Raw genomic sequence first — 26008 nt, forward strand, 5'->3', positions numbered from 1 at the left:
GTTTCTCGGTTCGAACCCACTCTACCACAATTTGATACCTATTTCTAATAATGAGCTGCTTAGGCTCACAGAAATAGTATGAAAATGAAGTATTTTAGTAAATAATAAAAATACCAATAATGCTCTTTTTTTAAAAAAAAAACCTAGTAGTGAAGTAGTTTTTGAGTGGTATTACACAAAGTGAATGATAAATGATAAGGAGAGTGTTATATTACCATACCAAAAATAAGTTCAATACATATTTTTTTTTACATTTTTCACTTCAAAGACATGAGATCGACCATAATAGAATTTAATTCCTCCAACGCTATCTGAGCATGCAATCTCACTGCATTATCTTCTTGTTCATCTTTGTAGAGATTCTTAAGAGTTCGATACATGGGTAGGAGGGCTTCCTTCAAGAAGAATAATGCTTCTTTTCCAAGTCCCTTGATTAAGCTTGATATAACCATTACTGAAGCACGTCGACATTCAATTGATTTGTCTGACTGGATTATTTGCTGCATGCAGCTTAAAATCTAAAAAAAATAAGTAAAATCAAAAAGGATTAGAGAAAACAAAATATTCCGGTTACAACATCAAGCTAATATGTAACTGCTAATATAATACTTTATTTTTAATTATTAGGATCATTATGTTTTTAGTGCCATCTGTATAAAGTTGTACAGGACCTTAAAGATGATTCATTTGCAAAAATAGTGACATATAAAGCCCAAATAATTTCAAAATTGAAAGCCATGTTAGTGAGATTACATTAATGAACGAAAAACTTCTTTAAAATACATATTTAAAATTGTATGAAAAAAAGTTAATTTTAATATTTTTAGGCAACTACTGAATAAGTCAGCAAAATATATTAAAATCGTGTTTCATAGTTTAACATAAAAATACATCTGCATTTATTTTATTAGGCGCAGAAACATCTATCGAATGCGATGCATACAGGTTCACCACTTATGTACTAACTGCAAGTCAAATACCGAAAATATCTAATATCTAAGGTTTTTAAATATAATCATGTGTCTAAATTAAGGAAAATGAAATTACCTCAAATATTATAGATCCCAATTTGTATGATAATACACAAAACAGTTCAGCTATATTAGACAGAGAAGATGCTCTTATTAAATCATCGGGATCACGGCATCCACACAGGAAAGTATTAAGGAGTATAGTTTTGTGAGCTTCAGCTGAATCACCTATAAAACAAAAACAACATATTCACAGAGTCACCAAAGACTTGGAAAGATATGTAGAAGTCAAGCCACTATTAGTCGAAGACGAAAGGAAAGTTTTTGATGACTACAGATGCTTGAAGGACTTGCTGGAGAGAGCTTGATGCTTGCTTCAGTTAATTCAAAACTGTTATGTGCGTAAAGGAGACTTGCTGGAGAGAGCTTGATACTTGCTTTAGTTAATTCAATACTCTCATGTGGTTGAAGGAGACTTGCTGGAGAGAGTTTGATGCTTGCTTCAGATAATTCAAAACTGTCATGTCAACTCCAAAAATTGGGTGAATTTGATAAAGTTGAAATTGACTTTTAACCCCTTACACTCGAAAGTTTTGTGGTATATGGATATTGCCAATTTAATCTAATTAAGAGACATATTACTATTTTATTGTACTTTTATGATTCTGGTTTAATATATTGTAAGTAAAAAAACCTATATAAAAAAATATTGAATATTAAGACTGTATTTTCTTGGCGCCATAGCAGCGACACTCCAGCAGTATGGCAAACCATATATGCCACGTCTATGGCGGCACTCAAGTGCTAACGGTTAAACATTCTACTTACCAAGATTTTTTGTTACTTTTACAAGGATTTCACCAATCTTCATGCGAAGCATTGCTGAATTTTCACAATCTTCTGTAGTGCTAGATTTATTCGGCTGATTGAGAAATTCTTTTGATAAAATTTCCAAAACATCTTCGGTACAGTATTTAGCCAATGATACTAATCCATTTATAGCCGTAAGATAAATATAAGAGTCATCATCTTTTAAGTTTTCCTAGAAACACAAAAACATTAAAAACAAAGTATATTAATTATTTTAATTCGGTATTAAAAAGATTAAGTTTAATCAATCATGGCAAATGTGTACCTGGAATATACAAGTCACAAGGTGCTTCTTTGAGATAGTCTCTTCATCATTTTCCTCCAATAATTTTGTTAAATGCATTAAGCCATGGGCTCTAATTGGTAAAAGAGAATCACACACTTCAGATATAGCCTCATCAAATTTCGATACATTTTTGGATCTCTTGGGTGATTTCGGGCACAGTGTATTATGAACTTCGTTACTTAGCAATTTTATTGCGGGATTGGTGGATTTGCTTGATAAAACCAATGATGACTTCTTAATACTAGCTTCATATTCTTTCAGAGTTTCACTGCGAACATGTTCACCCAATAGTGTTGAAAGCAATATCAAGCAGATATTTACACATTCTTCATTATTGAGATCTTCATTATTATTTTCTAAATTCACAACACATTCTTCTAGATACTTTACAATAAAATGTACTATGAAACTTGGATCACTTTTAAAGCTTTTTAGTACACATTCCATGCTTGCTAGCTTTTCTAAAGTTTTTATTGTAATTAAGAAATTTTCAGATGTTTCATCGATAACGAGTACCTCAGTCAGATTATCTTCTAGTGTTAAATTGTTTCTAAGTCTACCAATGTGATTTTTAGATTTACTTATAACACTAAGAAGGAATATGAAAAAATGACAGGCTAAAATATTTCCTTGAGCCAATTCAATTATCATTTCTAAAATACAGTTTACGGAGTTCTCTACGCTCGGTATAATACGAGACCCATTTGTTAATATTGCAACAATCTCTTCACCAGAACTTATGAATGACACATTATCAAGAACAACAATTGTGTCATCTATATCTCCAAAGATAATTGTAGAAAACCATTTATTTTTATCTGAAGATTGCGACATAAACTGACTAATAATTAAATTATCGAGTTTTTTAGCTAACGAGGACTTATTTTTAGTTACAGTTCGTAGAGAGAAAAGAGTTTTCACTATGGGCGTAAGAAAATGTGATGGTAAACATAATTTTGGATGAGTGAAGCACAAATCGAGGGTCACAATATTCTTATCGATTTCAGAAAAGGACATAACTGTTGATCCTGGGGAATGTGAATTTACATTAGCAAATAAGAATGGTGAAATCATCGAGTTGATCAGTTTGTCAATACTTTTTGAGGGATTATATTTTTTGTACAAACTCGCCACACAAGCTGCTGCCACTATAACAAAATCATTGCTAGGATTCTTTGCGAGAACATCAGAAAGTTGACTGCATATATTACTCAAATACTCTTCCTCGGATAGTGATCCGTGTTTCACAGAAATCAATCGAGTAATCAAGTCAATATGTTTCCATTGCGCACCGGTGTCAATAGTAGTTGAATCCAAAAAGCATTGCATAACAGAATTCAAACCATCGGGGGAAACTAATAAATTACTCAGATGTTTGGTTACTGCTCTTTTCATAAAGCTTGGAGGAACAGGATTCTGTTTGCCTTGAAGAATAATCAATTCTTTTATCAACATGGGCCGATAAGTATTGGAAATGATAAAATTAAGATTATTTTGGAAAATTTTCCTGTCTATTTGTAATTGGTTCCACAATATTTCAGTCATTGTAAATGCTTCATTGTTATGGATAATTGTGGTGTTAGGCTTTGCAATTGGAGCGTAGCACAGTTGTAAAAGAGCAGCTACATAGTCACCCAAATAATGAGTGAATAAAACTCCCTTCAAATCTTCCTGACTAGATAGTTCATAAAAAAAGTTGCATAAAGCTTTGAGACGATTGTACTTCTGATCTTCAGTAAGTATTTCAGGATGTTCAATATCAGACGGGTTCCTTTGTGGCAACCCGACACCGGGTATAAGAGATGGTGATATACCAAATGTTATAATAAATTGCAGGATGGATCTAACATTCTTTTGCTGATTGACACTCAACAGGTTATCAGTATCTGACTTCAGAGCATCTGATAGGAACAAGAGAACATAACACGATGTACATATAAATCTCCAATATACCCCATCACTTTCAGATATGCCAAACTGAAGTTTTTGTAAATTTTGATTATTTATTACGGATTCAAATGTGACATCGCAAGTCTTTAAGCACTTGCGTATATTTTCATTAAGTACATTTTTAATGTCTGCATCATTCTTATCTGTAAAAAGATTAAATAAACAAAATATAATTATTTTATTTACGACAATATTAAGATGAAATATAGGTTATTTATTCGTACCTGATTTAACGAGGCATGCTAAAGCTTCATTGAAATGTTGCATGTTACTTAAAGACATTATTAAGAAAACAAGTACGGCGTAACGCGTTATGTGCTACATGACTTATTTATTTACGTAATATCAAATTGAACGCTAACAATCGAATGTTAAAAACAATAATAGCGTCGAAAATTGTCAAACTTTCAAAACAATGTCAAAAAGTCAATTGCAAAAACCATAGACCATGAAATGTAAGTACTTACCTACTGAAAATACACCGACACACAAAATCATAGACTACTATTGCAAAGAGCTGTGTTCATTTACTTTATTTTCTTGTTATAAACTGATCATTAACCTCTAAGCTGCTCGATTTCGAGTGTCAAACTTTCCGTCCCGTGCTGGATTATTTTACATTACAATTTTTTTGATAAAAAAAACATATTTTTGCCTATTTTTTGTAGTGAAACTTTCGGATATCCATCATAGATGTTCACAGTATACAATGCACTTTACTTATTATGTTTTTATGGTGCATTTACACAAAAATATTAACATTTACGGACTCACGGCCTAAAGTATGGCGGCTGTATAGAAGACGCGGCTATCGTATCTGCGGAGCACGAGCCGACCGGAAGTATTCACGATAAAGTTGACACTAAATTAAAATAATTTTGATATTTTATGACAACAAATCAAAGAAAACTATTTTATCCATGCCTCGAACCAAATTTAAATGCAAAAAATTATCCATAGGTGTTGATATAAGTACGTAAAGTTGAAAAGCGACTATGCATGCGATCCGCAGTCAACGGTACTTCTATAAAAAACGACAATAGATGCAATCCGCAGCTTACGGGTTAAAATAAAATAAAGATTATAAAAGTTTGAATAAAATCCACTAGGTGCACCAGTGAAAACATTCTGATTTGAATAATGTTAAAAAATAGCAAACCAATCTGACTTATAATTTTGAGGTAACGTCTAATGTTAATGACAAGTTAGGCTGTGGGTAGTGGTCTACACAGGCCCATTTCCCACGAGCGTTTTTACTAACGGAATTCCAGATGCATAAGACGAAACCTGTAGACATATTCTGAATTCGAAATATTGTCGACTCGGAAAAAATAAAGTGTGCCTGCTACATGGTTGTTGTATATTTGCGGGCATGTAAAAATGTCATGTTCTGTTATATTTTTGAGGATTATTCGATTGATTAATAAATATGAACGCAGCTTTCATTTAAATGCTACTTGTATTGTTTATGGTTAGACCTCATTCTGTCAAAACGCTGAAGCCATTTTTCTGTGGTGTAAAGCGTTTGACTCATTTTGTCCGGTTTTCCATGACCAGTTTCTGCCGACCCTGATTTTTTAAAATTTTGTGTTCGTCGTCGGTATTATAAATATAATCATTAAAAACAGCTCCAATCACATTTCTCACAATGCTCATTAAAGTAAAGGTATGTTGATTTTGATTATTTCTTGTAAACTCATCGTAATTTTAAGGTTATAGAAATGTTTTTTGATTTTAGTAACTATTACCTTCTCGAACGTTATATTACGTTTATTAATTTTGAAAAAGTATATTTAATATTTATGGCATGTTTTTTATTCAATCCCCGCAACAATTTTTTTATGAAATGTTTATAATCTACATTTAGTACATAATGAAATACAATATTAAATTAAAATTTGATAAAATAAGTTGGCAATGAAGGTAAAATTATTTTATTCAACAAAAAAATTCAACCACTGTTGGATAGGATAAAATGACAGCTATTTAATATTCGGCCTTCCCTATCGCCTGCTCCCGTTACTTACCAAAGGCATTTTTGTCGTGGTTTCTTACCTCCGTCATAAATTCGAAGGAATACGAAAATAAAATCATATCCATTTCTTGAATCCATTGGCGATATAGCTCAACAACTTACACCTTAATTTAAGCTAGTCTTGGTGGATAAGGGACTAACCACAAACAATAGTAGAAAGTACTAACAATAGAAGTGGCACTGTGGCAGTTGGGTAAACACTCGACTGCAAAACTGATGCTGCGGGTTGAATGTCAAAATAAAATTTAGAGATTTATTTTGTTGTAATGCATATCTCATTATTTCCTTTTCCATTGTTTCTCACTGCAGACAAGCATCCCAAAGATAGACTTTGAGAGTTATTTTTTCATATAAAAAGACCAGTCTAATGATGCCGATAATGACAAACTCGGTCACTTGTCAAATAAAATATATGTAGAAAAAAATATATAAGTAGTTGTTATAATATTATATCTTTAAAAAAAACTGGTTCATTAAATCACATCAATTGTTCAATTATTTAAAGTAATTTAAAATATTTATATCGTAAGATACGTTGAACTGTTTCCTTGATTTCTAAAAAAAATCAATCTAGATCTCCATCTAGAATTGTTTTTAGGCTCATCGCTGCGTGTTGATAAAAAAGAAACTAAATTTTAATTCGATTGAATCTTTTGATAGCAGAGATGCAATATTACTTGACATTACATTCAGAGAAGGTAGTTCCAAGTTTATCCATGCAAATGTGTTCGCATTTTAAAGTGAGTGATACACCGCTTTGCTGAGGAATTTAAAATGAGTTTTTTTTAAATTCCTGCCTCAATTTATTAAACCGTCAATTCTATCTATTTGCGTATTATCTATGGTATCAATTAGACGTGTTCGATTAATCATCTGAATCACTTGAAGATTAATAAGTCTGTTTTGTTTAAACAAATTTGTTGTTGTTTCAGACCCTGACTGGCAAGGAAATAGAGATTGATATTGAGCCAACAGACAAAGTAGAAAGAATAAAGGAGCGAGTTGAAGAAAAGGAAGGAATACCTCCACAGCAGCAGAGGCTTATCTTTTCCGGAAAACAAATGTAGGTTTTTTTGCTTTTGTTTTTACATTTACTTACTTTATTTAATTTAAGTAGATTTAAGTTTTGAACTGACATTTCTTGGTGGAACTGAATTTAAAGAATAAATCAACAACTATGTAGTTTTATCCACGTGAATTTTATTTGACCAGCAACCGGGTTTAGTCATAACCAACATCATCAGACTGGTGTGAGGCTAGACAAAATTTAAATCAAATCATACTTAAAACCTTTACCATAACTTAATTAACTAACTAACTAACCATCACGCCGCTTCCGCAGGGGTAGGCAGAGCGAATCGAACGCCACACCACTATGTCTTTGCAAACATTCTTCGCCTCTTCTACATTCATGCATCTCCTCATACATACCCGACGATTATTACGACCAGTCTGATGATGTCGGTTACGACAAAACCCGGTTGCTGGTCAAATAAAATTAATGTGGAAAAAATTACGTAGTTGTTATTTTATTCTTTATTTTAGTAGATTGTATAGACTAACTTATTTATTTTTTTACAAAAATGTTAATAATATTAGTATATAACTACTCACCGAGATTTTTATGTCTACCGGTTTCGAAACGTACCCGTCTCTTCGTGAGGACAATAATTAAGACACAAAGATATATGTATAAATACAGAAATATAAATATATAAAATTAAGACATGAGACATTCGTCTCGAAACCGGTAGACATAAAAATCTCTGTTAGTAATTACAAACTAATATTATTAACATTTTTGTAAAAAAAAATAAGTAAAAACGACTAACCACAAAGTAAGTGCTTTAAATATTAATAATATTGAGAAGATTATAGATTTTTCATTTTAGCAAATGAGGTTTTGATTGATGCGTGTGATTTACTTATGGTATATTGCTTTATTCTAGGAATGATGAAAAAACAGCTCAAGATTACAAAGTGCAGGGAGGCTCAGTTCTGCATTTAGTGTTGGCCCTGAGGGGCGGAATATGATCTCCAATCATTTTATGGGATTGTCTTTCTATATTTTTAACATGTATGCCTATTTTTTTGTTTGTTTTATTTTATATTTAATTAAATAAAAGTTTATAACATAAAATAGTGTTTTGTTTCTTCAAATTTCGATCTACTGTTTTGTTAATGCTTTTTAGCCCCGGAATTAGATTCCGGTCTGCCTCCGTAGTGTAATGGTCAGCACGCTCGGCTACTATACTAGAGGTCCCGGGCTCAATTCCAAAGGGGGGAGGGTCAAATAAATATTAGAGATTTTTCACTGTAATATCAATATTACCCTGAAGCCCAGGGCTGATCACCTTTCATTGAACTGTTAATGATCAAGTTAATACTGCTTTTATATGATACATTACTCTATGCACCGTTGGGTGCAGATAACGGTTTGAAGAATAAGATTTAAATCAGTGAGCTTACCTATGTTCCTTATGTTGACAATCTTTTTATTGTCGAGTAGTGTGACCTTTGCTTTTAACACATTGTAGTCGGGCGCTTCGAACAATAGACACTAGCCTATAGCGGATGTTTTTCGCGATTACCGCAAAAATATTGCTTTCTTCAAATTGACACAATTTCAAAACCAAATAATATTTTCAATTGAAATTTTCAAAGAAATCATATTTGACATTTGATCATCAAAAATAAATTATAATCATAATTTTTAATTCAGTATTTCGTATTTCACAATTTTAGAAGCATTGTAAACTCTAAAAAATAGTCTTCCCCTCCGAGGTATCATTCCCTATACAATGCTAATATATTCAAATAATAAAATACCAAACAGTAAACAAAACAGTGCGAGCGGTATGACAAATAGTCTAATATGTGAAATGACTCAAACTAAACTGGAGTTAGAGATCGCATAAAAACTCTAGATTTCTGGCGACGTCTTTACAAGCGGCACACTAGCCAATCCGGACAAGACATCTCAAATAACGTCAACAGACTGTCGTCTACCACCCAAGTAGCAAATTACCCTTCAACGCGTTTTATTTTACGCTGATAACAAACCCGTATATTGCTGTTTCCCGCTGATAACCGACAGTCGACAAAAACGGCATTTGCCGTGTCCCGCAGTTGACCGACAGTCCGCGAAATACGGCAAATGCCTTGTCCCGACGGCAACGTGATAATATATTTGTACAATTTTATTTAGCAATACTTGATTATTGAAAAATCGCATTTTTGTAACTTGGCACTATTTCTTATCTCGAGAGTCTTTCGAGATGACAATATATATATTTTTAATTGCAACAATTTTATGTCTTAATTCACAAAATAAAATAATTCCCATGTAAAAAATCAGATTGCTTTATCAAAATATCGCATGATTACTGAAGAAACAACATCTGTCTCGGGGTCATAAAATCTGAGAAATGGGATCCAAATTGACCATTCATATTTAATAACCAATTTGAGTGACATAATTTTTTATTTTTTTTAAATACCCTGTATTAGTAAATAAAACAAGTCCTTTCATTATCTTTTGGAGCAATTTATTATCACTTTTTCTTACAACATCATTACACACATAATATACATTTAAAATCATTATTATTACATCTATTCAGGGTAGTATCGGTAAGATTATATAATGTATACTCTAAGACATCACAACAATTTTATTTTACTTTCATATTCAGGAATGTGTTAATTGGAACCAGACTTTTCATAAAATATATATTTATTTTATTCAATAGACAATAATCAAGTTCACACATAGAGCGGAAGATAAGGAGTTGTTTAAATATAAAATAAAGATCAGTTTTTTAATTCGTATTGGAATTTTGGACATTCATAACTTTCCCACATTTATCTTTGGGCATGACTAGAATAATCATAAAAGATTCATTCACATTTGTGAATTAAAACACATACCATGAACATACAGCAGATTTGAAATGGAACTAGATTTATTATCAAAGCTCTGTTGTGCTTGCCTGATTTTTTTTCATTTATAAATAGTACACCAATTTTAATTAACAACACCAAGAAGCATTTAAGATACAAAGTTGCAAATAATTTCAAGTATGATTAGATTATATACTATCTACAAGATTTTATATATATATATATATATATATATATATATATATATATATATATATATATATATATATATATATATATATATATATATATATATATATATATATATATTATTCATATTTATTTATAATTTTTATATGCGATCGTGTTTTCGAAAATATAACACCGTTCATAATATTAAGTGTAATATTATAAAGTAAATAGTAATTTGCCAAGGCTGGTATTTTTACTCTTTTACAAAACCTACTGCTGCGTAGGTACGTCAGGGGAGCAATCATTCTGACAGAAAAGCTCAAATTTTTCACCGGATATGACATACTAATTATCATGGAATCTCCTCTCATACACAAACCTAACTGTTTAGCTGTCTTCGAATTTGAACAAATTTAAGTAAAATCTTGCAAAAAAAGGTAAATCGGCTGATAGAGATGAAAAACCGAAAACGCAAGATAGATGATGGTCTAATAGGTATGTGTATAAATGAAATAGATCATATGATAAATAATAAGTCATACCCCGCGAAGACTGTATATCAATCTTTTTCTGTCACCATGAATGCATATCAGTTCTTCACTCCAAAATCTACATATAAAACCTCCCGAGTACATATGTAACCTACATATTTATTCTATCTGACCCTAATACCTTTCAATGAGATTTGTTCTACGAAGAGTAAATAATTTAAGGGTTTACATGGGTTAGATATTGAATACACATAGATTCCATACATGCATACATACATATATATTTGTAAATATTTGAATATCTCTGGAATAACAACAATTTTGTACATTTCCATAAATTCTATTTTAATCTTATAATTTAAGTATAATAATTGAGTATTTAATTTTATTAAAATATTTTACCATAAAAAGTCGTAACTAACAGTTTTTGTTCATAAAAAAATGTTTCCGCTTTTCTATTACAAAATTTTATGGTGTAATATCCTTTAAAAAGGACGGAAACATGAATAACATTTTATTACTGTGTATTTCAAATAAAATTACATTTTCGCGGCTCATTTTTAAAATGTGAAAAAACACAATACAACATTTGTTTACACTATAGAATTATATTACTTATTGCAGATTAAGTATAAATTTTCATTCAATTATATTTGATTGATAAAAGAACAAAAAAAAATGTTTCACTTGTGTATATTTTCAATCATTTAATGTTTGTCTTTTACATTCATTTATGTTAAAATCATAGTTGAATACACATGATAGTGTCGAAGGGTTCTAACATTAAAAAATTCACAGCAATTTTTCCACTAAGTTAATAATTAATGTATACATACTTATTTAAAAATAAACATAGCTACAGCCATATGCAGGCGATAAAAGGAGTATGAACAAAGAAAAAAAGGAGATATAGAATGTAAACAAACATGGCCTCCAGCTTCAGTCCACAATAATGGTTAGCATGTTTAAAACAGCATGACCTTCATATACGTGAATGGAATGGAGCAGGGTTCATTGGTTTTTTGCATTCTATATCCCCTTAGCATAATGTAAGATATATATCCCTTCGACACTATACCATATCGGGTGGGTGACCCACAGAGTAATACAGAGGGATCAAACAATCCTGCCTATTTAAAAATACATGGTGTCTAATTATTTTTAAAAATAACATACAAACAGTCAAAAAATATATTTGGGAAATACACAATCTCCTAAAGTCACTTGGATTCTGTTATTTTCATTTTCATTTCAATCTCACCTTTTCCTTCTCACTAGCATATTGAGTATTTCTTTGAAGAAAATCACCGAAGAAAACAAGTATTACATATTGGGATGAAGATTGTAAACCCTACAGCATCTGATATTTGGCGAGCAAAGGGGGACAACATCTGTGTATTACTCTATGAGACTTAATTAACTGCTGTCCTCTATTCAGTGGAGGAGGTAGCCTGCAAAAGAAAAACATTAAGAATTAATTAATGCGATTTCGTTTATTGACATTGTACACTTTAACTGTGGGAAAGTTATTAATACCCATAATATCATCTGATAGTTTGCTGGTTAATGTTAAACACCATTATTTTATCACAGGTATTTTATATGATCGAATTTACGAGGGGTGACCCAAAAGTAATGGGAATTGCGCTGTGGTAGGGAGGGAGAGTGGGGATATCCATCATTCGATCTTGTGTCCGTTAGGGAAAAGTCTCTTTAGTTAGTATGCGAAGCTTTGTTGCTGTGAGTGTATCGTCTGTGGATTTTTTTTTAGTAAAATAACTTTTTCCATTTCGCCGAAAACGTGATGGCCGATTGTCGAGAGCAACGCTTGGCTGTGAAATTTTGTTTCCTGTTGGGAAAATCGGCCTCAAAAACTATTTTAATGCTTAAGACTGCTTATGGGGATGCTGCCCTAAGTAAAACCAGAGTCTACGAGGGGTTTTGAATAAAATATTTTGCTTTTAATGTATAAAATCATGTCACTAAAATGGTGAGGTCTGGTGGTAATGTAGATAAACTCGTGTGAGGTTTAATGGTATATTGAAGAGTGACGATGGTAATATACAATTAGAAACGGACAATGAATTGCAGAATATGGCTGACAGATATAGGTAGATGCTAGTACACATCATACCTTCGGTGGAGGAATGAGATAAGATCACACGGATGTTCGCTCTTTTATACTCCTTCAATCTTTTGTTTCAAGTTGGACAATGCGTTCTGTATCCACACATATCGCCAACCTAAATAACTATTGAGTGGAGTTCTAATGTCGTGTCATCATTCCGATACTTGCATTGTGCTTTTGTGGGGAATCAAGAAGTTGGTCAATACATCTGGTTACTGTCAGCAAATTTGAGCATCCTATGTATGATGTTGTTGGTAAGTGCCCCTCAGTTTTTTACCTACATTAAGGGTATCAGCGGTGTGAAAAAATTGATTGCGTTTAACATATTAATACTTATTAATCATTGGGATTTTATGAACAGTTTCAGTAAATATACAGGAATAGTTTTTTAAAGAACAGTTTACACTGCACATTTGGATACATGTGCTATAAAAATAGAAGGGGAAAATCATAAGGTCTTATGTGTTTTTGAAAAATAGAGGCTTACAAATTTATTCTATTGAAATTATGAATAAACCATAGTTCGTAGAAAATAAAATTAATAATATTTAATAATATGATCTCTGGAGCGCAAAAGATTAGGCATATAAGGAAACCAATAATAATAAAAACCAAAGGTTGGAATCAATGTAGTAAAATGATTAAAAAAAAAGAATTTTAATTTACCATAAGTTCAACCATCACTGAGTGAAGGAGTGACCCAACCATACTTTTCATGTGTTTTGACAAGAGATCTGAAGGATTCCTCGGCTGTTCTTTTACTAAAGTCTTTTGCTCCTTTGGTCTTCCTGGAAACTCTTCCATGACCCTTAACAAGAGAAGCAGCAAACTGCATGAGAACAGCCTCCACGGTATATGCACTAGCCCAACCCCGTGGAGTCAGGAGTTCCATGCAGATTGCACCACCTGAAAATACAATTTACCTTTTAATAAAGCATTTGATCTTGCACTATAAAGGAGTTTCAACTTTGTTCGATTTCTATGGGTGAACTTTTTTTAGTGATTAAAATAATTGATAATTTAATTTTTTGGCAGATTTTTTGTTGAATAACCAACATTTTAATAAATAAAAGAAGAATGTTTAAGTAACATTTAACCTTAATGAATAAAGAGAGACTTAAAGACAAAGAAAGGAAAAAATAATCTAATTTATGTCATTTTAACTCAGTTCCCACCCAGATGGTAAATGTTTAATGTCTAAAAAACATCATAAAAGTTACATTTGAAATAGTATTCCTTAATCAACACATTATTGAGCATTAAAAGAGTTATTTATTTTGACATCTCAACATACATAAACATGAATCTTACATACATTTCATGAAGATCTCGCTGAATAAAATAAAATCTTACTAAACTAAACCATAGAAGGTACCGAACAGCTTCTGAAATTTGAGTAATGTGGTCCTCAATCATGGATAGAATGGTGAATGTTACACATGTAAAAAGCGATCCCTTAAACCACCCTATGATAGGTCTGTAAATACTTTTTTGTAAAGCCTTCCATATTGTTTTTTATCTTTGTTGAGATGTCAATTGTAATTATTTTAAACGGTGTTGTCAGGCTGTTTTTTCATCGACCCCAACCCTAATTACACCCAGACAGTATGCCGCCTGACTCTCAATATACTAATCACAAGTAACCACAAACCCAATTCCGATCTGTACAATGTTTTTTGGCATCTCTCGCACTCTACCAACGGTATGTATTATATATAGAACGCTTTTAAGCATTTCCCGCTCTCTACCAACAGTATGTAAAATACGCTTTAAAGCGTTTCTTGCAAAGGTTGTTAAGATTGAGCAGAGTAAAAAATTGATATGTTTACCTTCCATGACGAACCCTTTCTCTATTCGCGGCTCGATGACTCGCATGAAGGGTGGTGCGAAGGGGAAGTTATCGGGGAAAGCGATGTGCAGTTGGATGCAGGGGATGTGCAGTTCCCGCAGATCAGCGGCCAACTCACTCTCTGGGTCCACCCGATGAAGGCGAACTTGCCACTCAAACAGGTTATCATTTATTAACTCCACCTGAAAATTTGAAAAAAAATAACTAATTGAAAATTACTGTTTACAACCTAATTGATCATGTTGTTTTAAAGTTTTTTTGTTTATTGTTTGAGTTTTTTAAAAATGTATATGTTTTCTTATGATGAACATAAACATTTGACTTTTATTGGGTGAGACATCTTTATTACATGGGAGTTACATTTATTAATTACCTTGCTTATCACCATATGGAGAAGGTTTATAGATCATTAACACACTTCAGATGGGAAAGGTATTTCTAACCGTTCAGTCGATTGATCCTTAAGGACGGGAAAGTTACCTTCGGCGCCGGCCTCATTTTAAAGGCAGAAAAGAAGAAATTATCCAATGTTTTAATACGAATATTATATACCAATATCATTGTTAAGGTCTTACCTATATGTACAAATTTAACAAATCTCAGGCGTAAAAAATACCATATTAAATGTGTCAAATGGATGTTATTTTTGTCTAGTTAAAAAACATGTTTTATTTTAATCTGTGTTGGGAAAAGGAAGGATAAATTAGTGTGGTCTAACCACACTAGTTTATCTACTGGTATTAGGTGGGTCACCATTAAGGAGAGAATGCAAGGCTGAGATAAGCATTATCGATAAAGCTAAGATGTGTTTAGATGATTTGGACATGTGAGTTGAATGAGTGAAGAAAAATGGTAAAACAAATAGCTCGTACTTCTTCCCTCTTAGCACATGCCCCAGATAGGAAACCTTCCGGACCTTGATATCAGTCGGCAACTGTCTCTCTGCTCTTGCTCTTTGGAGTACATTTGTGTTGCTGACCATGTCGGTCTATGGAATGCTTAGCATTTTACAATGTAGCCACATTTCGGTTCATAGCGCTGATTTTGAAGGTCCACGATTCAACTCCGCATAGAAGTACTGACCAGACATAACATCTAACCATTCTTTGCTGAAGCTTCAGATTGAGGCCACAGAATATTACAGGAGTTACAGAATATATTTCTCATCTGATTAAAAACTGTACGAATACTGATAAAACCAAATACTGACCGTAAAGATGGGATCGGGCCTGCTCTGCTGCAGGCGCTGCATCTCCTTTAACTCCTTCATGAGGCGGCGCGCCCGGACGGAGGCGACGAGCGACATAGCCGGGGGGCCGCTGCGCGCCACGGGGCCGGGCGCCTTCTGCTTGAGCGCCGCCCCCGCGGGGCTGCCAGGCAGGCTGGCGGGGCCCTCGGCCGGCCGGACGCCATCCCTGGGCAAAGCGCAATCATTCCTACATATATTATTCGCATCATTTTGCCATAAATTAAACTATGTATTTTGAGTACAATGCAATTAAATAATAGATGTAAAATTAAAATAAAGGTCCTCGGTCAGTGGTCGGCAACCTACTACCTGTGGGTAATTCAATTACCCTCTACATTTTAAATTACCCACGATGATAAAGATTTTTAATTTTTGTATAAATCTATTAATTAATAAAAATTGCAATTGTACAAATTTTTTTATATATTTTATTTAATGAAAATATTTTTTTCTTTAGAAAATTGTATTTTGTTTATAGAACAAATGAAATTTTCAAATTTGTTTTTTTTAAATTTACCCAGTCTCTCAAAAGGTTGCCGAGCACTGGTCTAGATACATATTCTCATCACTAGCACATAAGTATGCCATTATTGATCAATTGCTCATTAGTAGCATGTGTGTAGCAGAGGAAGACCGAGGAAAACTTGGCATGGTCAGGAGTGTCAAATACTTGAACATCATGTTTCAGGCGTCTCCAGGTATGTAAATTAATCCGGTGAGGATCTAGCATATATCTAAATAAAAGAGTCTCTGTTAAATGAAAACTTCTCAAACTAACCATAGATGGCACCAGTGAAATCACACAAGCATCATGAGGTTTATGATATAAAAAATAATAGTGTGGTTGTCAATCATGGAAAGCACTGTGAATGTTTCACTTAACCAGCTCATGACTGGTCATAAGCCGTGTAAATACGCAGACTTCCATATTCTTCTTCATCTATCTTGGGATGTCAAAATGTGAAAATAACTCCATAACTTCTAAGTGGAGAAACCCAGATTTGTGAACAAGGATTTGGACACACCGAAAAATGTTGTGAATTTTGTTTTTATTTAAAACCCAATATAATAGACAAGTACCTATGTATGTTGTATCTATTCGGTTCTCTTAATAGCGATTTAAAAAACCGAGTAAAAAAGTTTTTTATGCTTAGTAAAAAGGTACCTATACAGGTACCTACCTAATCGTAAATATCTGCAGATGAACTCGCGTATTCCTTTAACAAATCGCTCACTCCTTTCAAGAACGTCATAAGTATATCAAAAAACTAGATTTTTCAGGAGATCGTTTTTAATGTTTAAAAATATAAAACAATGTATTAAAAATAAATATCAAGCCACTTATTGAACTTTTAAGTGTGCAACAGATCTTTTTGGGTAAAACCTGAATGTTTTTTTTCATTTGAAAAATATTAAGTATATTTAACCTCTAAGCTGCTCGATTTTGAGTGTCAAACTTTCCATTCCGTGCTGGATTATTTTATATTACAATATTTTTGACAAAAAAAGCATATTTTTGCCTATTTTTTGTAGTGAAACTTTCGGATATCCATCATAGATGTTCACAGTACACAATGCACTTTACTTATTATGTTTTTATGGTGTATTTACACAAAAATATTAACATTTACGGACCGCGGCCTAAAGTATGGCGGCTGTATAGAAGACGCGGCTGTCGTATCTGCGGAGCACGAGCCGACCGGAAGTATTCACGATAAAGTTGACACTAAATTAAAATAATTTTGATATTTTATGACAATAAATCAATGAGAACTAATTTATCCATGCCTCGAACCAAATTTAAGTGCAAAAAATTATCCATAGGTGTTGATATAAGTACGTAAAGTTGAAAAACGACTATGCATGCGATCCGCAGTCAACGGTACTTCTATAAAAAACGACAATAGATGCGATCCGCAGCTTACGGGTTAAACAAATAATTAAACAACACCTTTTCTTCAAAATGTAAAAACAACACTGTCTGCCCTGTAGCGGGTAAATATTAAGTTAAAAATATGCCGCTTTTGCTGGGATAAAGTACATTTTCTGGTCATTCCGGAAACATGCTCTACTGAAAATTGACGATTTTTGATTTATGACGTTCTTGAAAGGACTGAGCGAAATGTTAAAGGAATACTACCAAAGCGTACTAAATGGTACGCTTTTTTCTTAAACCTTGAGATTAGACTTTTTTACAAATCCTCATACGAACAGGTATAACATAATTCAATTGTAAAATGATGTCATCAGTGTACTCGCAAGCGTACAGCACAAATGGGATATATGAGTCCAAAACCATGCAATCTTAATCAAAGGTTTATTAGCATTTAATTTTTACAAAAATAAACAATGTTCATTTATTTTATTCATTGTTTCAGCATTTACTTTGTGGTAAGACATGTTAAAATGAGTAAGGAATCACTTGTTTTTATATCACTTGAGTTTATTAATGACTACTAGTTTCGGAAGCTAAACTTCAATCGTCAGGTCTGAATAATAACTTAAATAAAAAAAAATAAAAATAAAACTGTTCTATAAATAAGGAGAGGGGTAAGTTAGGGGGAGGGGATTAGTCAAGGGGGCGGAGTTTGAAAATAAAGAAAAAATGGAAAGCAAAGGTGAAGAATTTTTAAACAATATATTATTTAATAAATTATTATTAGAATTTAGGTTTTTTTCGATTTCTACATTTTCTAAATAATTCATAATTTGGCCTTTATGTGGTACAAGGTGTTATAATTTTGTATCTATTATGTGATTTGCAAATTCCGAAAAATAATTACTAACAAGTCCGCTACGATTTTCTTTAATTCTAATCTTTAAATTTCTCGCGGTTTGGCCTATATATTTTGTATTACAATCTCCACACGAAGTTTCATAAATACCACTTTTTTGTAATACATCTGTTTTTGATTTTGAGTTATCGAGGATTTAATGTAAATTATTATTTGTATAATATGCAGGTTGGATATGGGAGGGTAAGATTTTCTAAATATTTTTAGTTATTGAACCCGTGTATGAAATTTTCCGCCAAGATTTATTTTTTATTGAATCATTGTTAGAAGCTGAATATATGTATTTTTTAGTTAAATTAACTTAATTTCCTTACTCCCGCAACTTAATTTTCTTAATCAATAGATTATCCCGCCTTAAACGGCTTTAAAACGTGCATAAAAATATTCATCTCGCAGATGCATTTGAATTTATTCATTGGGCTTTTCCATACACTCATTCTTTGAACATTTTGTTTGTTTTGCAATTGCATTTGTTTTAAAAGTTATAATCATAATACTTATGTATGGGGCGGCCGTGAATTTTATGAAATATTTATTCTTCTTCTTCGTAACCCTTATCCGTACCCATGGTGTATGGGGCATTGTATCGTATTGGCGCAATTTTAACATGATCGTTAATGACATGAGAGTGAGGTGATAAAATGGTCTATTAAAACTAAACGAATGTAAAATATCTCTTAAAATCAAATGCAGCATGCTGGCCAAATGCGCTAAATCACTAAACTACTCGTGTTTTAAGTAGTGAAGTATACTTTAAGCTCTTTATAATTACGTGAAAATACGAGAAAAATGTTTATTTCTTGAATTACCTACTGTCCAAGTGACTCTAAAATCTAGTTAAGTACTACTTATTTGAAACACCGCTTATTATGGTTATACTTGGCATCAACTTTATAAGTTTTATAGCCTTTATCCACTGTGGATTTACTCTTTATGTTTATAGTTAATGTAATTTCATGTAATTCATGAGTGAGAGTTTTAGGCAAAAAAACATTGTCTACGTGTTCTTTCTGAACCTAATTCTTGAATTGCTATCATGATAATTGTTAAAATGATAGAGCTAAACGCATTTAAGCTATATTTATTTGTTATTAATTGTTATTATTATTTTGTTTGTAAATAAAAATAAGACTTGACACTGGCAAAAACATCCTCTCACTGGGTGACTTCCAAATAAATAAATAAACGTTTCAGAATGTACAGAATGACGATGTCACCTAAATTGTTATTATAAGTATGTACTCGTACTATGTATATTCCCCTTAAGTTAATGCTGAGTTACGTACTTCACATGACCTATATAAAATAACTCTTTCAGAATGTGATCTTGAGATCACATATTGCGGTAGGAGGAGATGGTAGGTAGGTAGGTAGGTAGGTAGGCAGGTACATACCTGTGGTAGCCGTGCCGCAAGATCCCGCGGCGCGCGGGAGATCCGCTAGGCCCCCCCACCGCGGCTCCGGACCCCTCTCCCTCGCCAATCTTCTCGGACGAGCGGAACAGCTTCCGGAAAGCTGCCGCCACCTTTTCCTTCGAACGTGATGTCATCCTAGCTAGCGCGGGAAACGAAGAACTGTCAAACAACCAATTGGCGCGAGAACTCTAGCAGAGCATAACTAGACACTAGACTTTCTTTGAACAGTCGAGTGCAGCGTTCACTTGTATCACTCGATCACTTCACATCACGATGGGAGAACAGCGCGGGTGATAGGTTTCGGAGACGGGTTTAGTGAGAATTTTGCCTGACGCGATCCGCCGAGCGTGTCTTTCGCCGCGCAGTGCACTGCTCGGATTGCAGTTTTCACTTTAGCTCGGCTGTGTGTGTGAGCAGTCTGCCTTTTTGTTCTCTCGGTTCTGGAGTGCCCCCCACCGATGCACCGTGTGGGAGAGCGTCGACTCAAACTGAACGCGAACTCCAACTCCCAAAGCGACGAACGCTAACAGTAGTATCGCAGCGAGAGAAGGCCTGTAACAAAATAAATGCTCGTTATTTCAATTATAAACACTACTTCAATGACGTAAATAACCCCAAAAGATAAAAAAAAAACAAAAATATCTGTTATGAGTAAAACTTTCAAATGTCGAATACAAAACGATGTATAATATTTCTTTAAATTTATAACCAGCCAGTGATCCAAAATGAATAAACTGAAAAAATACTTTATCGAAAGATATTTTAAATAACCCAAAAAAACATATTTGTTATACACTACGAGTAAAACTTTTAAATGTCGAATACAAAACGATATGAAATTTAAAAAATATTTAAATTTATATACCAGGTCAGGGATCCAAAATGAATGAACTGAAAAAATATTTTATGGAAAGATATTTGTGTTAGTGATTAGTTATATTTTCTCATTTTTTCCTTTAAACATGCTTCTCACCAATGTTTTTTATATGCTTGTTTTTCAGTCTTGTTAACTCCATGTCCCGAAACGAAAAATGAAAATTACTAAGAATATTATATATATGGCTTATGTATGTAATATGTTTAAATGAATAAATATTTTAAAATATTTCGCCAACTATCAAACACAATTCAAAAATTTAATTCGTGAATCCAAAGAAACGTATTAATAACAATAAAAAATTATAACAAATCGATAGTTGGCGGAGATTAAATTTGTACACAATGCGTCTGGGTATGTACCTACACATGTAAATATTGAACATTCTTATGATATGACCGGCTGACCTAAATAACGATATCAATCGTAAGAAAACAAATAATTATGTGCTAAATTGACGAATTCTCAATGAAGAGCAGCAGACTTCTGATAAAAAAAAGATACATGCAGGGCTTTTTTTTCATGTAACGCGATGGAACGGCGTTCCGGCACCTTTTTTTACTGGTAGTTTTTTTTTTAAATATTAAATAAATTACACGAAACTATGTTCGCACTTACGTAATTACAATCTGTATTTATGTAAATAATTCGTCAAAATTATAAAACATGGTATTTACAACATTTTGAGTGTGTCCAAATACTTGTTCACAAAATCTGGATTATCTCCAATTACAGGAGTTATTTTCATATTATTTTTTGACATCTCATCAAAGATGAAGAAGAATATGGAAGTCTGGGCATTTACGGGGCTTACGACCGTCATAGGCTGGTTTGAGTGATCACTTTACACACGTGTAACATTCACCAATTCTACCCATTATTGACAACCACACTACTCAAATTCTTGGAAGTTCTATATATATGAACCAATTTAGAAACCTTGTTCATGAATCACTAGAACTTCACTAGAGACATCTATTGGTGAGATGTAAAGAAGCTTTTTATTAAGCAGAAACTCTTATATTAGTATGTGAGATCCGAATCCTGGATTATAATCACACACATGAGAAACGCCAGAAAATACCATTTTCATTTTTATTATTAAGCTTATAATTTGACCAGGATTCGGATCTCACATACTAATATAAGAGTTTCTGCTTAATAAAAAGCTTCTTTACATCTCACCAATAGATGTCTCTAGTGAAGTTCTAGTGATTCATGAACAAGGTTTCTAAATTGGTTCATATATATAGAACTTCCAAGAATTTGAGTAGTGTGGTTGTCAATAATGGGTAGAATTGGTGAATGTAACACGTGTGTAAAGTGATCACTCAAACCAGCCTATGACGGTCGTAAGCCCCGTAAATGCCCAGACTTCCATATTCTTCTTCATCTTTGATGAGATGTCAAAAAATAATAAAAAAAAAAAATAAAACATGGTATTGTTATGAATATTTTAATGATATTTGAAGATGTTTTTAAGATTGATTTGTTTAAAAAAAGCCCTGCATATAGGTATACCGAAAGGTTTGTGCTATTTGCATTGCGATTGTGCATAACACTGACTAGAGAAAATTCTCCAAAAAAATTATCAACTGGTGGCGCCACAATCAGCCATACATCCAAATCTATTCTGCTCGTATGTAGAAGGTAACCGAGACCATTGCATATATACAGGTTTCAAAATTGATGCAAATGGATGTTCGAAAGTGGGCAGAATGGTGAACGTTACACAAGTGTAGAAAATGATCGCTTAAGCCAGCCAAAAGGGCGGATCCTGGAATGATCAAGCTTCCATTTTCTTTAAAATAAAAAGTACGATACATGTTTCATATCAAGATGAGACTATAATAATTCACAACATTTTGAGTATTCCATTTCCTTCTTCATCTATATTGAGATGTCAAAACGTAATAATAGTTTAAAAAATTCAGATGTCGGTTGTTAACTATTTTGACGACTTTATAACTCTCCCTCCCAAATTTTTACGTTAATTGACAACTTTTACCCGTAAAATGAGTTTTTTGGTTAATAATATATTTTTCAGGGTGTTCTGTGCTCGCCGAATTCATGTTAGTAAACCCTCCGTAAATAATGTACATATATTGGGCCACTGCACAGTGGGTTGCGTTAGCAGTGTACGGAACAAAACACATTGAGCAGCGAATGGGATAGTTTCCGCTAGTTTCAGCAATAACGTTCGTTACTTGACCCATTTTCCCGGCGTGCTATGCACAATACACAGTACACAGTCCACAGCACCACCTTCCCACTGACTTGTTATATTACATATTCACCTACCCATTCACTCCAACTAACCTCACGGACACTTCTATTCAAGGTATTGCATCAAACCCATTAGCTAATAAAATATGACTGTGTATTCTAGCAGTGCAAGTTACTTCAGCCTCAGTAAACTGACAATTAACGGGGAGTATGAAATTGTTTGCACACATTGTACTCTGACACAACAACAACTGAATTGTATTTTTAATCATATTAAAATGCGTGGTTAATTTTTAATCGATCTCGGATGAAGCGCAGTTTAGAAAAGTAGCCATGGAGCTTTTTGATCAAACTTTTTTTTGTCCAAAGTTCGACTTTTATTTTTATTATGATTTTTCGAAATTGCAATTACCGCTTTCTGTTCCTAGAACATGTCGGTAAATAATTTTTTAGAAATATTTGAGATTCTCTGCATTCTGAAACAGTATTATGTACTTGGTAATAAAATTACACGGTGTTTAAATTAATTTTGGAAACCGTAAAAAAAACGAAGAAAAAAAACCTATCCATTTGGAAAGAAATTAATCTAATTTGATTTAAGTTTTGGATTGACATTTCTTGGTGGAACTGGATTTTATGGAATAAAATAACAACTTTGTAGTTTTTTTGTAGGTTACGACGAAACTCGGTCGCTGGCCAAATAAGATGCATGTGGAAAAAACTAGATAGTTGTTTTTGGGTAGGTAATAAGTACATTAAAAATTAAACAAGGTTATTGGATTGAATTCTACTTTTATGACGCGTTTCGTCTTATTATCATATATATGTAAATAAAAGTAGAATTCAATCCAATAACCTTGTTTAATTTTGGATATATTACCCAACAATTTTAAATGGAATTCTTTCAACTGACTGCAATTACAATAAATACAAAGCTGTTATTTTATTAAATAAATCATACTATTTACGTAACTCATATGAGCAAACGTAGTGCAAAATTATAATAGCCCAGCGAAGAAGTTTCTGAAATATCTACGAAAAATATCATACGTTTAAAAAAATATTGTACCGAATATTATTGAAATTTTAATTCCATTCTTTAAAATAATTAATTAAAAAGGTTAAATATTTTAGGGATTACTACTTTAACTTTATTTTAACACCAATAACTCATTGTTGGGTACTATATCCAAAATAAACAAGGTTTTTGTTGGATTGAATTCTACATTTATTTATGTATATCTTAATACATGACGCGTTTCGTCTTCTTAGGACATTATCAAACACATGAGTGTTTGATAATGTCCTAAGAAGACGAAACGCGTCACGTATTAAGATATACATAAATAAATGTAGAATTCAATCCAACAAAAACGTTGTTTTATTTTGGATATATTACCCAACAATTCAATATGGAATTCTACCAACTATCTGCAGTTACAATAAATAAACCAATGACTCATTTGATTCTATGTGATTATTGTAGGTTTGGTTCTAACACCCTCATGTTATATTTGCTCAAAGTTAAAAAAAAATACATATGAAATCGTAAGATAAAATTATTAATAACGAAATAAATAATTTTATAATACATATAATTTTTAAAAAATGGCTTAATGCATTTTTTTAAAGTGAATTTGTATGGTTTCGTGGTTAGTATATTTACGATAAATACATTATAATTTATTTTATTTATTGGTAGAGTTCTAATGCACTTGTATTATCATTATCCTAAAAAGAGAAGATCCTATGAATGGTCCAGGTATATGCATAACAATTCAAATAATGTGAATTTGGATTTAATTATGCAGTTATTCACACCAAAAGGTAGACTTTTTGATCATCTGAAGAATATTTCTTTCAATATAAAATTTAAATACCATGTAAAAACGCCCCAAACTTGTTGAAAAAATGTCGAAATAAATATCGAACACACATAGAATATTTGGTTTATCGGAATATTCCTTTTCTTTTTATTTCAAAACAATGGACGGTCGATATGACTTGTAAATATTTTAGAGAGAAACAACATTGATATGATTGGAATCAATTTATCGCACTCGTATTTATTGGCGTAAGAGTAGTTACCTACTCTTCTTCATCAATATTAATAATTTTGCAATTGTTATAAGACTACAAATATGATCTCAAAGGACTCGTACAAAGTCTTAGTGGCCTATATATCTTAAATACACAAGGTTGTACTAATACGGGTATGCAACCCCGAGCCGCTAGCATTTTTTACCCTTTTTACATAATAGTTCCAACACACTATTCCTCCTTCATTTCCTTTCCACCCATACAGTAATAAAATCCCTCACCCTCAACTTCTTCGCTAACTTAATATATAATACATATATCCCATCAAATACATTGTATTCCACTCAGTCATATCTAGAGCGCAGGACCGAATAACCTTGCCTTCATCTTAAAATTAATCATCAAGTTGTAACTATGTACGTTGGTCTGATAAGGTGCTCTATGCGCCATTTGGGTGCGGAAAGAGGTCAATGAATGACAGATACATCTTCAAAAGTTTAATTAATTCCAGCTTTCCGTATACATAACAAGTGTCGGGTTTCCCCAATAAGCCACGTCGAGAGAGCAAGTGTCACGTCATATTAATTGATTACCCACTACGTCACCTGTCATTCCACTCTGCTCTCTACCGCTATCACCCTTGTCCCTTGTCCCTTGTCCCTTGTCACATAACTCCCCTACATACTTCTACTGGATAGTTTCATTTTTCACAGGAATGGCGTGCGAATGTATAGATTGCCATTTGATATTCG

At 32.7% G+C, this 26008-nt stretch overlaps 3 protein-coding genes across 3 annotated transcripts in view; 1 reads left to right on the top strand and 2 right to left on the bottom strand.

The window, feature by feature from the left end:
• Positions 1-92: 92 nt before the first annotated feature.
• Positions 93-4549, bottom strand: Tango6 (transport and golgi organization 6). Its single transcript, XM_088270767.1, has 5 exons — positions 4302-4549; positions 2107-4220; positions 1800-2013; positions 1048-1199; positions 93-518 (listed from the first exon to the last, which is right to left on the bottom strand). Exons 1-5 carry the CDS (start codon positions 4357-4359, stop codon positions 258-260), a joined length of 2799 nt encoding a protein of 932 aa, XP_088126893.1. The 5' UTR covers positions 4360-4549; the 3' UTR covers positions 93-257.
• A 992-nt stretch (positions 4550-5541) lies between these two features.
• Nedd8 (Nedd8 ubiquitin like modifier) lies at positions 5542-8252 on the top strand. Its single transcript, XM_088270732.1, has 3 exons — positions 5542-5743; positions 7045-7175; positions 8062-8252. Exons 1-3 carry the CDS (start codon positions 5726-5728, stop codon positions 8144-8146), a joined length of 234 nt encoding a protein of 77 aa, XP_088126858.1. The 5' UTR covers positions 5542-5725; the 3' UTR covers positions 8147-8252.
• Positions 8253-11039: 2787 nt separating this feature from the next.
• LOC148302981 (ubiquitin-conjugating enzyme E2Q-like protein 1) overlaps positions 11040-26008 on the bottom strand; it is an 84870-nt gene continuing 69901 nt past the window's right edge. The window contains exons 2-6 of the mRNA XM_088270755.1: positions 20093-20665; positions 15865-16069; positions 14635-14836; positions 13472-13711; positions 11040-12128 (exon numbers count right to left, since the gene is read on the bottom strand). Of these exons, the coding sequence (XP_088126881.1) occupies positions 13479-13711; positions 14635-14836; positions 15865-16069; positions 20093-20247 (795 nt within the window). The 5' untranslated portion in view covers positions 20248-20665 and the 3' untranslated portion in view covers positions 11040-12128; positions 13472-13478. The remainder of the gene's footprint in view (positions 12129-13471; positions 13712-14634; positions 14837-15864; positions 16070-20092; positions 20666-26008) is intronic.

This window comes from Brachycentrus maculatus, unplaced genomic scaffold (genome assembly GCF_059751285.1).
Source record: "Brachycentrus maculatus isolate JH-2025_06_01 unplaced genomic scaffold, ASM5975128v1 h1tg000395l, whole genome shotgun sequence".
In the NCBI taxonomy this organism is placed as follows: domain Eukaryota; kingdom Metazoa; phylum Arthropoda; class Insecta; order Trichoptera; family Brachycentridae; genus Brachycentrus; species Brachycentrus maculatus.

Coding starts and splice junctions, on each gene's coding strand:
- Tango6 (XM_088270767.1), bottom strand. CDS start 4,359: ATGTCTTTAAGTAACATGCAACATTTCAATGAAGCTTTAGCATGCCTC. Junction 1,200..1,799: donor AAAAGTAACAAAAAATCTTG/GTAAGTAGAATG, acceptor TTTGTTTTATAG/GTGATTCAGCTGAAGCTCAC. Junction 519..1,047: donor TGGGATCTATAATATTTGAG/GTAATTTCATTT, acceptor TATTTTTTTTAG/ATTTTAAGCTGCATGCAGCA.
- Nedd8 (XM_088270732.1), top strand. Junction 7,176..8,061: donor ATCTTTTCCGGAAAACAAAT/GTAGGTTTTTTT, acceptor GCTTTATTCTAG/GAATGATGAAAAAACAGCTC.